A 15,839-nucleotide genomic window follows, 5' to 3' on the forward strand; every position below is an offset into this window, starting at 1 on the left:
AAAGAATTTGCAGAGTTTAATAATAATAGTAATAATATCTCATTGGTACTCACTGTCCTCACCAATGCCCTATAAAATAGCTACATTTTATCTTAATTTTGTTGATGTGGAAGCTGAGACATAGAGAAGTTAAACTTTCCTAAATTCACAGAATATTTTAGGAAATCAGAGATACAGTATGAAATACACACTTTGGTTCATTTAAATTTAATTTCTCCTCCTTGGCTGGTGCCAACTTTCCCACCCTCCCCTTCTTACCCTCATTTCCCAGAAGGCTGCTTATTGGCATATCTCTGTCTTGCTTTGTAAGGAAAGGTCTCCCAGAATGTTAATTTACAGGATTATTTTATGACCATCTAACAATTACTCTCTGAGAGAACGAAACAGGCATGGCCACAGAGTTCTTTTAGTGACAAGCCTTGCGGATTGAATTTCTCAGGGCTAGATCTCAGGAAGAACTTCCTATATAAGGAGGAACGAAGCACTGAGAGGGACAGACCTATAATAGGACATTAGGGAGCACCAAGTATTAAATACTGGAGAGACTAAGTGAAAATCTGAAGGCCTAGGGGTCAGAGGCAATTTTAAACTTGGAGATAATAAATTCAAAACTCCTTGCCCAGGGGATATAGGATCTGAAGAACAGCATATTAGAGAAAACAATGGAAGACCTTGGGCTACTGCCACAAATGTGTGTGGATATTTGTGTTTAAATTAATGGTGGCTGAGAACATGATGTCTAGATGGCAAAAACCAGTTTAACGTGTAAATGAAAGCAGGATATCCAAAGCTCTTTCTTAGTTTATATTTCCCTTTTGTAAGATGGACAGGCATGGGATATCATTAGGTTCAGCATGTAAAGCCTTATATTAAATTTGGAGCATCCTTGGATTAGATGGGTTCCTGTGAACTATTATGACTCATACAGATCTTCACATTTCATTTTCTATTTGTTTGTTGCTGGTGTAAATATGATTGATTTTTGTTTACTGATTATTTTTCCAGTGACCTTGATAAACTCACTTAACTATTTTCATAGTTTCTACATAGACATTTTCAATATACACAATTATGTTATTCCAAAAAAATGACAAATATACTTCTTTCTTTCCATTCCGTATGCATTTTGTTTCTTTTTCTTGTTTATTACACTAGCTAAGGTCATCAGTACAATGCTGAAAAGTGGTGATAATGAGCATCCTTGTTTCAATCAGTATTTCACCATTGTGTTTAACGCTTGCTGGAGGTTTCCTGTAGGTATACTTTATCAGCTTAAGGAAATTCCATTTTATTCTTAGTTTGCTAAGATTTTGAAACAATGAATGGGGATTGAAGTTTGTCATATGCTTTGACTGAATCTATAGGTTTTCCTTTCAATTAAAAAAAAGTGATAAATAGCACTGATTTTCAAATATTACACCACTCTATTCCTGTGATAAACTCCACATGGTTTTAATATGTCATGCTTTCTGTGCAGCACTATATTAAACTTGCTAATGACTATTTAGAATTTTTATATGTATTTTCATGAATTATAAAATTGTATCAGTTGTCTATTTTGAGAGTAACTATGTAAGAAATAATCACAATATCCCTGATGCATACAAAAAGAAAACTGTTCTTTTCTTTTAAGTTCCTGGGTCAGCTGGATCTCAAATCTCATTCACGTGTCTATGGATAGTGCAATTTGATATGATAATTTTGCTGATGCTGGCTGGAGCCTCAGCTGAGAAAACTGGTCCAACCCGGCTCTATTCCATAGGTCTCATTCACTGGCTTTGTATCCTGAGCATGTTCTCAAAATTAAGTTGGAGGTTCATGAAAAAGTGCTGGATGCTTGCAAAGCCTCTGGACTTTTTATTGGCCAAAGCAAATCAGGAGACTAACCAGATTCAAAGAGGTCAGGAAATAGACTTCAGCTGACCTATTAGCAGCATTTTAAAGTTGATCACTCATTCCTTCTGAAAACACTTTTTGCTCTTTTCTTCCAAGAAAACTGAAGCTTTTGATCTTCCTCCTACTCACCGAGCTCTTCTTAATCCTCTTCTCCAGTTCCTTTGCATCTTTCTGACCTAAATATTGTGCTTGCTACTCCCTCTGCTGGGAGCCCTCTTCCCCAGATTTCTACCTTGCTTGCTTATCTCCATCAAGTCTTTGCTCAAATGTATTTTCCAAGCTCTTCCTCGAATTTCTCCATTTAAAACTGGAGCCCTCCCATATTTCCTAGAACGTGTCCCTGTTATACTTATCTTCACAACTCTTATAAATGTTACTATCATAAGTTTTCTTTTTAAAATTTGTCTGTTTTCTCTTTTATCCACTGGAATGTAGGCACAATGCAATGGCCATTTTCTTGTGTGTTTTATTCTAGTACTCCCAGAACAATGCCTGACACAATATATATCTGCTGAATGAGTGAATGCGGAGAGCAAAATGTGAATATAGACAAAATATAAAATAGGTTAATTTATCTTCAGGATCTTTGTACTGCCTATCAAGACAACAAGATGGAAGATGATCTGATAATCTGATTAGTAAGCATTTATTGAGCTATCTTCTTATGGCTTTTAATTTAAAGTCACAGTGAGTATAAACACACACACATATACAAGCATGTATGTAATATTTATTTCTCTTAGAAGAAATTTAAGCACTTTAGCTAAGAGAAATAGAATTGTGAACAGTGGATTGCATCCTGATGCTCATTTCTACCCAAACCTCCATCTGCTCTATGTAAAAGGTCAGTCCATAAGGAAGAAGCACAGATTAGTGAAGGGAAGAATCTACAGAGGATGAAAATGAAATGTTTCTGCTATTTTCATTATGGAGAATATCCTATTATTCCCAGGAAATGGCAGAACAGTTAGAATATATTTGATTATTCTAACCATAAGTAAGTAAACTAGGTAAACTTTTCAGACTACACTATAAATTAAGTAAATGGTGATGCTGAGCCATCATAATGTTATTAAGGACTAAGTGACCTTTTTTCCCCTCGAGATCCGATACATATTATGCCTTATAACCTCTAATTCGTGGTTCTAAAGTTTTTAGAGAAGAGTGCTATGAAAATTACCCCTTGTGGGGGGAAAAGGGAAGTTTTGAAAGGAACTTGTTGGGAATCCCATAGGGAGCTTCCAAAATCAGTATGTCCACAGAGATTTATACTCTGTCTCAATCTCTTGCCCCTACTCCAAGGTATTATTGATTCTAATGTAATATGTATCTAAATAGCATAGAGATAAGATTAAAAAATATTGTAATCATTATTCAATAGGGACTGATTTGAAAAGGACTTTTCATTTATGTAGAAATGTATAGTATATTTTTATGCCAGTAGGACACATACTATAAGTCATTTTTTAGTGGGAGAGATGAGAAATGCTAAGCTGCAAGTCTCCATATTCTGTACATGGGCTGCAGTAAACATAATCAGAGCTCAGCATCACCTTTTACTTAGTTTATAAATTAAGAAGAATCAATATATTCTAATTTTTCTACCTTCTTATGTGAATAATCAAAACTAAACCCCAAACCCATTCTTACAAGCCCTAACTAATCTAAAATGCAAATCTAATCTATCTGGACAAAGCTCAAAAGTTAGTGCTCAAAAATAGGAAAATATACACATTATGTCTGAAAATGATAAGTTTTGAGAAAAATTTATTAGATATTTGGTATTTCTTTTGGGGCCTCTAGATTAACCTAAACTTTCTTAAATATTATGAAAGGGCTTAAATGAGAAATTGTTAACTCCAGTTCCTAATGATAACACAGTCAATACTCCCAAAATTTGGAATACTTATTCACTTGCAGAAATTCCAACATAATATATGTTTTCCTAGGTGATGAGATGGGAGTCATCCAATTTATAATATTTCAGGTCTGAAGAAACATGTCTGCCTTTAAGATTCATTCATTTAATGCACATCATTTAATTGTTGTAACTAGTGAGGTACTGTAGTCATTAGTGTAAATATGAAAAATTCAACATCCAGAGAATAATCAATCATAAATATTCCAACAGTTCCCCAGAGTTCATCTCATTCTTCTCTACCTCTATCCAAGTTTATCCTGATAACATGTGGAAAAAATAGAGATTAATAATCTTCAAATGTTTTAAGCAAGAAGACCCTTAGTCTTCTTTGGTCATTAATAAAGCATGAACAAATATTGAATATGAACAATAAATTCTTCCTTCTCTATAAAGCAAATGCATCGTGGTCTTGCTTTGTATTTTTTTTTTCTTTATTCTCTGTTGCCTCAGAAAGTCAAACATAAATACCATTAAACTGAATTATATAAATAATTCAAAATATGCAGGAGCCACATGTAAGTTATACTATTGAAGATACTAAAGTGCTAGAAAACTGAATAATTTATACTGCCTCTCATTCAGCCATTTGGCACTATAAAAGCTCATTTGAACTTCCTAGATAAAATAAGTATTTTTCTTCACCACTTGTTAAGTTCATTCTTTTCATATATGTTGAGGAGCTATTAAGTACAAATCATTGTGATGGAAGCTAGAATAGGTACAAAATGCCTCGTGTCTACATTCATGGCTAGTATTTTGCAAGCATAGGTCACTGTTTGATCCTAGATTGGAGCCCTCCTAGTGATGAATACTTGACTTACACGGACTTGAGAGGAGTACAAGTGACTGTCAACTCAGGAATATTGTGTTTTCTCAACTTAGCTAAACCATTGAATTCCCCATCTCAGTAAGTGCCTCTTTAGTCTGTAATGTCAGAATATTCCTTTATTTGCTAGTTCTAACAACGTGTATAGAAGTTGGGTCAAAAGACAATCCCCAAATCTGATGACTTTTTACTGTACTTCTGCACCCTCTTTCCCTAGTACCTTCTTCATGGCCTCTTTAACATCTTTGTTTCTCAGTGTATAAATCAGGGGGTTAACACTGGGAGTGACAATTGTATAGAAAAGAGTAAGGAACTTGCCCTGGTCCTGAGAATTAGTGTTTGCTGGCTGGAGGTACATGTATATGATCGTACCATAGAAGAGAGAGACAACAATGAGGTGGGAACTACAGGTGTTGAAGGCTTTCTTTCGTCCAGCAGCTGACTTGATCCTAAGTACAGCTTGTACAATGTAACCATAAGAGATGAGGATGAGGATGAGTGGTGCCAAGATGATAAAGATTGCCAAGGCAAATGCTAATGCCTCAAGGGTCATGGTATCTACACAGGCCATGCCAATTAGTGCTGGCATCTCACAGAGAAAGTGGTCTACCCGCCTGTGCCCACAGCGAGGTAGCATCAACGTCTGGGGTGCCATTATGAGAGAATTGCCAAAGCCACTCAACCATGCCACTGAAGCCAGCTGCCCACAGAGACGTGGGTGCATGATGACAGTGTAGTGCAGAGGTTTGCAGACTGCAGCATAGCGGTCATATGCCATGACAGCCAGGAGGACACACTCCACTCCTCCCAGAGCCAGGACGAAGTAGAGCTGAATGGCACAACCGAGATAGCTGATGGTCTTATCTGGACCGCCAAGGTTGTAGAGCATCTGAGGGATGGAACCTGTGGTGAAACACATGTCTAGGAATGAGAGGTTTGCCAAAAAGAAATACATTGGTGTGTGTAGCTGGGAATCGAGAACTGAAAGCAAGATGATGGTCATGTTGCCAAGAAGAGTCAGCAGATAAAAAGTGAGGACAACCACAAAGAGGATCAGCTCTAGGTGGGGACGATCAGAGAAGCCCACGAGGATGAATCTTTCAAAAGAACTTGTGTTGTCCTTTTCCATCACCTGTGACCATATATTACCTGTTAGGAGAGAGGTGAGTATCTGTGAAGAGTGTAGATATATTCCCTCAAAATAGAACGACTAGTAAAATGGTAGAAGGGGAACTTCTTTGGAAATGCTGGATGCTTGACCCAGAATTTCAATAGGTGTTAGTCATTATTAGGTCTGAAGAGCAGAGTATTTGAGAATCTGTGATTTTCCCCCCCAATATTTTGCATCGTTGTTTTCAGTTTCACAGGAGGTAAAATATTACTTTCAAAGCTGATTATATTTTACAAGGAAATGAACACTCAAAGTCATTTCCTTTTTTTTTTTTTTAAATAGGGAAGCACTGAATTCTTCTAATCATATGTAAACAGTGGATAGGAATAGTGACTTATGTCTCTGGATCAGAGAACCTGGCTTGCTGTTAGGTGAAATCTCATTCTAAATATGTTCTCATTAATATTGGTAATCCTAGAGTCATATCCAGACTCAAGGGAGTTCAAGTGATCAAGCAAAATCTTAGGGAGAAGATGATCTCATTATTGTTTATAGTTACACTGTTGATTCCATTTGTTCTATTTACTGGAGCAGGATCCTAATATATCCCCTCCCTCTCTACCCAGCCCTATCCTAAACCTCTATGATAAAATTATGTTTCACATCACCTAGGTGTAATATTACTCCTGGGTGGCTTTTCTGAAGTTGGGAATACTTTCCTGTAAAGATGAAAAAGATAGAAAAAAGCAACTATTAGAACTCAATCCAAATGGGACTAATATTCAAAGTTCTTTCAATACCTTTGCTTTGCCTCTTATTCACATTTTATTTTCAAAAAGAACTCCACTTCCAGGAATCCTACATTGATTATTTTATTTATCTGCATCTTATGGTCCCATAGAACTAAATGATTTTATACCTTCTGTGATACTTTGTACTCTCAATTATCTGGCAGTGGTTTTATGTCTTAGGGTGAGTGTATTGCCTAATGTAAAGCTAACTAAGGGCAAGTTTCATTCTAATACTTCTGCATGTTTTCCTGAGCAGTTAGTAAGAATTAATAGAATTATGACTCTTATTAAAAGGGAATGCATTATATCTCTCAGGTACATTGGGGCACAAAATAAAGTTCAAATCTACTGCTCTGAGAATACTTTGCCATAACTAAACCATGTTGTGGCATGTGTTCCCAACAACAGCTTTAAAATTTTGTACATTAAAACTCTGACACTTATTGGAAATTCTAAGATTGTCAAAGCCATCACTCTAGAGGCTGCAACAAGCTTCTATGGTGGTGACGAATGGATGTGATAATATCTAGGTGTATAGAGAATCCACTGATTGGATAACTGAGAACCAACACTTATAATCAAGACAGCATTAAGGGCTTTCCTCCACCTCTTGTAAAATGGAAATTTAAAGTATATATACATATTATACAATAGTTAAGAAAAAACATATATATACAAACGAACTTAGAAGGTACTGATGATAGTGGATGTCTCTGGAGAAGAAACTAGATCAAAACCTGTGACTTTCTCTATGTTTATAATGGCTTATTTCTTTACAAATAGCTAGAAGGAAGTATGACCATAAGGAATAGCTATTAATTCTGAATGGTGAAGTATGTGTATTTTTTCTGCTAGTCTTTATAAGTTTCTATATGCTTAAAATATATTAAAATATCTCAAATACAAAAGAAAAAATAAAATAATAATATGAATACAAACCATTTAAATATTAATGTAACTAATATTTATGGATCTCATGAGCTAGGCACTAATGTCGACCGTTTGACATAGTTTACCTCATTTTATTCTCAACGTAGCCCCAGGAGGTCAGCAGTTTAATTATTCAACATACAAATTAAGCCACTGAGGCCAAGGGAATAATGAAACAAACTTCCCCAGATCACAAAGCTGGTACATGGAACTGACTGAGACTCTGGCAATTTTACTCCAGATATGACTCCACTAATCTTGAATCTAACTGTAGAGTTAAGAAAAACAACAATTATACAAATCTGTATATGAAGAAAATAAATAAGTTGTAAAACTGAGATTGTAACTATTTATTCTGATTTGTTGCACAAACTTTAATATATTTTATTACTTATAAATTGAGTAAGGCAGGTAGCTTTCATGGTAGTATAAGCAAAGATAAACAAGTCATATTTTTATTCAGAAAATGAGAAATACAGTTAAGATTTGCCTGCCAGGATGTGTTAATTCTGTATACATTGGGCACAGAAACAGAGTGAGCCTCAGCCTGGAGTCATCTGGCCCTACTGGAAGGGAATGTAGGGTGACTGTGATGGACAGTGACTGTCTCATTCCACAGTTAACATACTCTGAATTTTCCCTCTGTCTGTGTAAGTATTTGTTTGTATGTGTGTATGTGAAAGTTTTTCAACTATAGAGTACAAACCCAAATTATTTTATTTTTCTTGTTTCTCAAATCAACCAAATGTCCCACAAAGGAAGAGAGTATTCAACTAAAATTATTCTAATGAATTTTTCATTCTGATACAAAGTTTTTCTGGTGGTTAAACCATCCATCCATTGTCTGCCTTTCTCCTCATATTATCGCATCAATATTTAATCACTGCTCTTGTTTACCAAGCCTTCCTTTTGTGAGGGCTACATTCTTGCCTTTCTGAACTTTAAAGAACTAAATAACTTACCAGATTTGACTGCAACCTCAGTAATGCCATGTCCACAGTTCCTTCTCCTTCTTAGGCCTTCACTTGGAAGTCCAAGTGAGATGACTAGAGTGAAAACAAGTAGAAGAGAAGGATGACATGTAGGAAATCTATGAGAAGGGAAGAAGATAAAGAGGCAACAGTTCCCAGCAGAGATGAATCTGAATGAAGAGAGAATGTTGATGAGCACACAATAGTTAAACCACGTGAGGACCCCAAATATCCACATACCCTCTTCCACCCTAGATACAGAGACAGATAAGGAGCACGCTGAAGGAAGCTGGGGGTATCTCTGGTGCACATTCAGCACAGGGAACACTTAAAGACCAAAGGATTCACGTGTGAAAAAGAAGAACTTTATATGAGTTTTAGAGCTGATATGGGATTAAATATTTCCTTCCCTGCCTCCCCCTACGGAGTAAAACTTTTTCAAAAATTCCCTGAACTGATTATCTCTAACAGGGGTTGGGAAAGCATATGATATTCTCAGAGGAAGTATCACTCTTACCAACACACAGACACACACATACACAAACTATTTCTCTCTCTCTCTCTCTCTCTCTCTCTCTCTCTCTCTCTCTCTCTCTCACACACACACACACACACACACACACACACACATTACAGATTCATCCAAGAGAGAGACTCAGAGAGAGCACCAAATCTTCCTCACTGGGTCTCATCAAGACCACTAGTTGGTGATAAGCATTAAGGCATGGAATGTTTGCCACCTCATACTCAATTCAGAATAGAACCTAGAATCAATGAAAACATGTGCAAGGATCTACCACTTGTTTAGGGCATACTGTGCAGAGAAGTACTAGTATTCATATTCCTTTACTGTTTGTTTATTTAAGGCTAATTTTCCATGCAACTTTAGGGTCCAAAATAATAAAGATTAACTTGAAAAAAGAGAGATTAATTTTGACATTTAAAATTAATACAAAAACAAAAACAAAAAAAGGCCAAAAAATTAAAATAATTTCATTTCAATTTGCTTGGTTTGGTGTAAAATTATTAAAACTATCTCAAGAAAGTTACTATCTATATTACTGACAAATGACTTCAGCTGAATAATTAGAAATAAATGAGCATATTTTAGTTAAAAAAAGAAAAAATAATAGTATATATGTGGTATTTCAGATGACTGTCTCTTACAATCGTAAGGTGAACAATACAGAAACAACTACATCTCAAAAGCATGTTTTCTATATTTAGCTGTCAAAAGCTTCTATGGGAGATAAATCTCACATTTCACCTCTACAACTAGAGATTTTAATTGCTATACATGAGGTACTTGTAGTATGTGCTTTGTACATTTAAATGTGCTTTGTACATTTAAAATATTTTTAGATTTTAATAACCATTATTATTAGTATCCCATGGCCAATGAACTTCAGTTACCATTTCTGTATACTTCTGTCAAGTAAAAACAGAACGTATCTGGTCATTATCATGTCAAATACTATGCTTTAAATGTAAAAATTATTCATGTCATATAATATAATCTTAATATACTAATTATATTAGTAGAGATGGAATATACTAGCTATAAACAATGATAATATTATTTCCATTAATTTATAAAAAAATGGCATACAATGACTTTTGTCTGTCAACAAATATTGAAATACATAGATGAGCAATCAGAAATAATCAGTATTAATTCTTTATTGCAGCAAACTTCTTGGCACAGTGGATGAGCCATTCCCTTGAGAGTTGCTTCTTATACTTACGTTAAGTTATTAGCCTATATTACCATATCAACCTAATATTTTTTCATGGAAGCTAGGCAGCAATACCTAGAGAATTTAATGCTCTCAAGAATTTCCTATCTGAAATAATAAGCCCCTCTGAGAAATGAAGGAGATGAGAGCCTCATGGAGTACTTAACTCAATGAAGAATGTGGAATTGTTAGTCAAAGAAGCTTGAAAAGCAATTAAACATTTTTTTTTGTTATCTCACTTCTATCCTTTTTCCTCACACCTGCCCATCACCAACCCTAACCCATTACAAATACCTTTAAACTTGTAACTGATGGAAATACCATAGTTATACAAACCAATTTTCTGTGAAATAAAATAATACAATCCAAAGTTACAAGTGATAACAAGAGATACTTCCCAGTTGTGATATGACATCATAGAATGTTATCAGAGAAAGAAATGACATTTTTTTTCTTGTTTTGTCAAAATGTAATAATACTATGTATCACTAAGGGATATAACATTTTGCATTTCTTTTTTTTTTTAATTGAAGGACAGTCAGTTACAATGTATCAATTTCTAGTGCACAGCACAATGTCCCAGCCATACATATATATACATACATTCATTTTCATAAGAAATGACATTTATAAGTCTATGTCAGTCATCTCTTCCATCAAATGCAATTACCTTCAGACAAATTCTCTTTTACTGTAATTTAATCTGTTATCATTGTAGCTTTTGTGGAAGTGAATAACAGATTATTTATCAAATTTTATAGCTTGTATTCATAAAATTTGATGTCAAATGTTCATCACTTCTTTAAACTTTATTTCACAAACCTGCTGTCTTGATTTTCACCTCTTTGTGATTTTTCCAGTCTGTAAGTCTTAAAATATTGCAATTTTCCTGAGCCATCTCTTTCCCTGAATGCTCATATTCAGTAAGTTTCTAAGCCTAACCATAACATGTCTTTCATACCTCATTTTTATTTCCACTTCTCTTGCCCTAGCCCAGTACCTCATTAACTCTTGCCAGATTTTTTTACAAGAGCCTGTTCATTAGTTAGTCTCTAGGATCTTGCTGCTTAAAGTCATCTTTCACTTCACTGCAGAAGGAGCCTTTCCAAAATATAGGTGTTGCATTGCCAGTACTGAAAGTCCTGAAGTGACTCATTGCCTAGAGAAATATACATAGATTTCTGAGTATTGATGCTGGTTCTGGACAAATTTACATTTCCAGCTCTATCTAAAACAGCTTCTGTTTCTTTATACTCCAAGTGCATTCAACTACTCACTATTTTCCATAAAAAATGGAAAGTTGAATTATCTGTGGAAAATAATTTGGAGTAAAAGGGAGGGAGAATAGCCTTTGAAGATAGATTAGCTCAAACTCCAGCTGAGAAACAATCAATGCAGGCTTAAAGCCTAGAAAGCCTCATTTACTATCACTGGGAAGAAAAATTACCTTGAAGAGCTTTTGTAAAAGTTAAATAAGTTAAGAAATATTAAATAGTGAGCATTGTCCCTGACATAAAGTAGATCTTTAATAATTGTGATTTCTAACTATGTGCCTTCTTGCTTATCACATTCTCTCAGAAGGGAATATTCATTCTATTAAAAAGAATACTAAAGTAATCAAGACTCTGTTGAAATATTCTTCCTGGAAAATACTCTCATTCCTCTTTGTTATATTTGGCTGTTCTTTCATCTGAATTCCAGAAGCTCATTATTTGCAGTTCTGTCACACTCTTAATGCACTTATTACACTCTATCTTGGATTTTAGTTAATTTTTTTTAACTTTAAAAGATGGATTATTAGGAGAGAATTCTTAATTAAGTGAAGAAAATAGAGGAAATGAAAAAATTTAGAGGGGTTTAGCAAAATGAAAGAATTAAAATGTTTATTGTGATTCGTATGTGAGGGGATATGGTAGTAAAATTAGAGGACAGTAAAGTGGAAGAAAAAGAAACCCTTATGTGATCTACTTAAAGGGTATCCTGAAGAAACCCCTTGGTTGAAAATAATGTCATCTTGTGCTCTGTTGTCCATTCACACAAAGTCAAGTGTACACATGAAGGGGGTGGGTATAGCTCAGTGGTAGAGTGTATGCTTAGCATGCACAAGGTCCTGGGTTCAATCCCCAGTACCTCCATATAAATAAATAAATACAAACCTAATTGCCTCCCCCCAAACAGACAAAAATTACTACACATGGAAAGACGCAATGCCATATGACCAGTAATCAAGACTTTTTTTTTAAAGGCCATAGAACGGGACCTCTAGATAATTTAAATTCTGCAATTAGTAGACAAATATTTGAACATAGCTATGATTAGTTTGTTAAAGGAAAACAGACAAAAAAGACAAACTCATGAGAATTTCACTAGAGACTTGAAACATAAAAATAATAGAATGCACATTCTAGAAATAAAAAGTAAAGTAGCAAATTAAAATCTCGCTTTGAGTTTAACAACGTAACATAGGAATAGTGACTGGCAGTAGAAAAAAAAAAAAGAGTAACACCAAGAAAGAAAAAAGAAAGGAAACAAATTATGAACATAATGACATACAGGTCATACACAAGTGGTTTAAGATATAAATAATTAGGGTATCAGGAGAAGTGAGAAAGAATGAAGCAGAAACAAAATACGGAAGATAATGGCTAAGAATTTTCCAAAACTAACTAGAAACATCATCTAACGTACTAAAGAATTTCAGTAAACTCTAAGAAGGATAAACTGAAAAATAAGACTACCTAAAGGTATTATGTTTATTTTCTTAGACATAATACCAAAAGCATGATTCATAAAAGAAAAAAAATCAATAAATTGGACTTCATCAAAATGAAAAACATTTGCTTTGTGAAAGACTCTGTTAAGAGTATAAAAGACCAGCTCTAGACTAGAAGAAAATATCTGCAAACCGTATATCAGACAAAAGACTCATAATTAGAATGAATAAAGAACTCTCAGTACTCAACAATAAAAACAAATAATGCAATTAGAAAATGGGCAAAAGACATAACTGACATTTCACCACAGAAGAAATATTGATGGCTAATAAGCGCACGGAAATGTGTTCAACATCATTAGCCATTTGGGAAATGCAAACTAAAATTACTATGAGATACACCATATATTTAACTAAAAGAGCTAAAATTAAAAATAGTGATAACACCAAATGCTGACAAGAATGTAGAGAAACTGGACTCATATATTGTTGTTAGTTTCCACTCTGGAAAATAGCTTCTTAAGAAATTAAACATATACTTACCATATGACCCAGCTATTACGCCTCTGGACATTTATCCCAGAAAAATGAAAACTTACACTCACACAAAACTCTAGACATTATGGCTTATAACAGTTCTATTTGCAATACCCAAAATGTAGAACTAACCTAAACGTTCTTTGGTGGGTGAATGGTTAAGCAAATTATGCTGCATATATACCATGACTACTATTTGACAATAAAAAGGAATGAATTACTGATACATGCAACAGTTTAGATGGATGTCACCAGCATTAAGCTGAGTGAAAAAAAAATTCAAAAGGTTGCATACTATTTGATTCCATTTATATAACATCAAAATGACAAGATTATAGAGATAGTGAACAGATTAGTGGTTGCCAGGAGTCAGGGATGGGGATTGAGGGGAGAAAGAGATGAGTGTGATTATAAAGGGGTAACATAAATAAGAAGTATTTGTGGTAGTGGAGCAAATGTGTATCTTGATCGTGGAGGTGGTTTCACAAATGCACAGAACTACACACACACACACACACACACACACTGACACTGGTGAAATCTGAAAAAGATCTGTGAATTGTACTAACATCAGTTTCTTGCTTTTGACATTGTACTACAGTTACTTGAAATGTTCCCAGTGGAACATTTGGTACACACGACCTCTCTGTATTATTATTTTTGCAACTTCCTGTAAATCTATATTTTTCCCCAAATAAAAAGTTTTAATTTTTTTTAAATAAAGATCTGTATGAATTAATATTGAGTGTTCCAGGTTATATTATTAACTGAAAAAAGCAAAATGCAAAGAGTGTCTATTGTATGTTATCTTTCATCTAAGAAAGAAGGGGTTATAATAAAATATCCATATACCTGCTGTTTTGTGCAAAAGGAAATACAGTAATGATAAACCAGAAACTAAAGAGATAAACCAGAAATTCATGAGACTGGCTACCTATTAGGTATAGATGGTATACCTACCATGTGTAATTTATATTTCTCAAGAAAATTCAGAAAGTAGGACTTTATGTAAGGTACTCTTTTTAAGCAATAATTTAAGGTGTTCTACCTTTCCACTTTCCTTACTTAGGCATTCCTTCCCGAAGATGCTTGGGTAGTGAGGGTGGGGGATTGCGTAGGGATGGTAAGGAGGGCTGAGTCCTAGGATGCAGCTCCTTCCAATGACTGCAGCATATTGGGTGTGCACCAAGTGTGTGAAGAGAGCAGCTTTGCACCATGAGGCCTGCCAGGTTTGTGATTGCCTTTAGTCAGGCCTGAAAATTTTACAAATGACTTTGGCCTGGAGCCTGACTCCTCAATCATCAGGGCTGCATTCTTTCCAGAAGCTTCAGGACAGAATGTTTTCTTGCCTCTTCTAACTTCTAGAAGCCATCTGCATTCCTGGGCTCATGGTTTCATCTTCCATCTTTAAAGTCAGTAGCATAACATTTTCAAGTCTGTTTTTCTATCTTGGACTCCTCTGCCTCCCTATTACAGGACCCTCGTGATTACACTGGTTCTGCCCAGGTAATCCAGGATGATCTCCCCATCTCAAGATCCTTATTTAATCACATTTGCAAATTCCCTTTTGCCATGTAAGGTAACATATTCTGAAGATTAGGGTGTGGACCCCTTTGGGGGCCATTATCCTGATGATCACACTTACTACAGGGTTTCATTCTGAGAGGTGGAGCACAACATGGAGCATCTTGCCTTTTGCTTCTCCACCTCCATGTGAATTGCCTTCCTTCCCTTTGAAGTCTCAAACCACTACCCCCAACATCCTTTTTTTTAAATGAAGATGATATTTAAAGTGAGAGTGTTGACCATTTTGGTCAGTTACTCAATTTCCCTGGATCTCTCCCACGTATACATGTTATTAAACTTCTGTTTGATTTTCTCCTGTTAATCTGTCTCATGTCAATTTAATTCTTAAAGCAGTCAGAAGAACCCAGAAGGTAGAGAAAAAATTCTCCCTCCCTGACATTATTCAGATTTTATCTATTCCACTTAATGAATTACGGTTTCTTATAAGATATGGAAGAAAATGCAATTTGAATAATTTCTGCATTCATACTTATTATTTTTTTCTGTATTTTATTAATTTTCCTTAAAGTTTTTCCTGAGTTGTTTTTTAACAAAGAAATTCATAAATGGCAATGAAAGCTATTCTTTGTATGTATAAGTCAAGGGTCTATAATTTCTCACTTGTTTTATTTGAGCATTGCAAAACATCTTTTAGATTTCAGTTGGCTTTATCAACTTTTTGAAAAAATTATTTCTATTCATTTGTGTTCTGAATTCTTGTTTAAGTCTCTGAAAATATACCCCTTCATTAATTGGAGTCCTTACAGTGGTTGTGTACCCATTTTGAGGCTTAAACAGCTGTGTAATAACTATCCACTGTCCACATACTTCAGGTGATTGG

General features: G+C 34.8%; 2 protein-coding genes across 4 annotated transcripts in view; one reads left to right on the forward strand and one right to left on the reverse strand.

Moving 5' to 3' along the window:
• LOC102527007 (olfactory receptor 2B2) overlaps positions 1–15,839 on the forward strand; it is a 187,042-nt gene that overhangs the window by 161,237 nt on the left and 9,966 nt on the right. The gene's annotated exons all lie outside the window — the stretch shown is intronic.
• Positions 4,831–5,781, reverse strand: LOC102534298 (putative olfactory receptor 2W6). The gene has a single exon (XM_006215376.3). The coding sequence runs from the start codon at positions 5,770–5,772 to the stop codon at positions 4,831–4,833; it is 942 nt and encodes a 313-aa protein (XP_006215438.1). The 5' UTR covers positions 5,773–5,781.

The sequence above is a fragment of the Vicugna pacos genome, chromosome 20 (assembly GCF_048564905.1).
Source record: "Vicugna pacos chromosome 20, VicPac4, whole genome shotgun sequence".
NCBI classification, from domain to species: Eukaryota; Metazoa; Chordata; class Mammalia; order Artiodactyla; family Camelidae; genus Vicugna; species Vicugna pacos.

Bases quoted from the DNA above. Each gene is read 5' to 3' on its own strand.
- LOC102534298 (XM_006215376.3), bottom strand. From the start codon at position 5,772: ATGGAAAAGGACAACACAAGTTCTTTTGAAAGATTCATCCTCGTGGGC.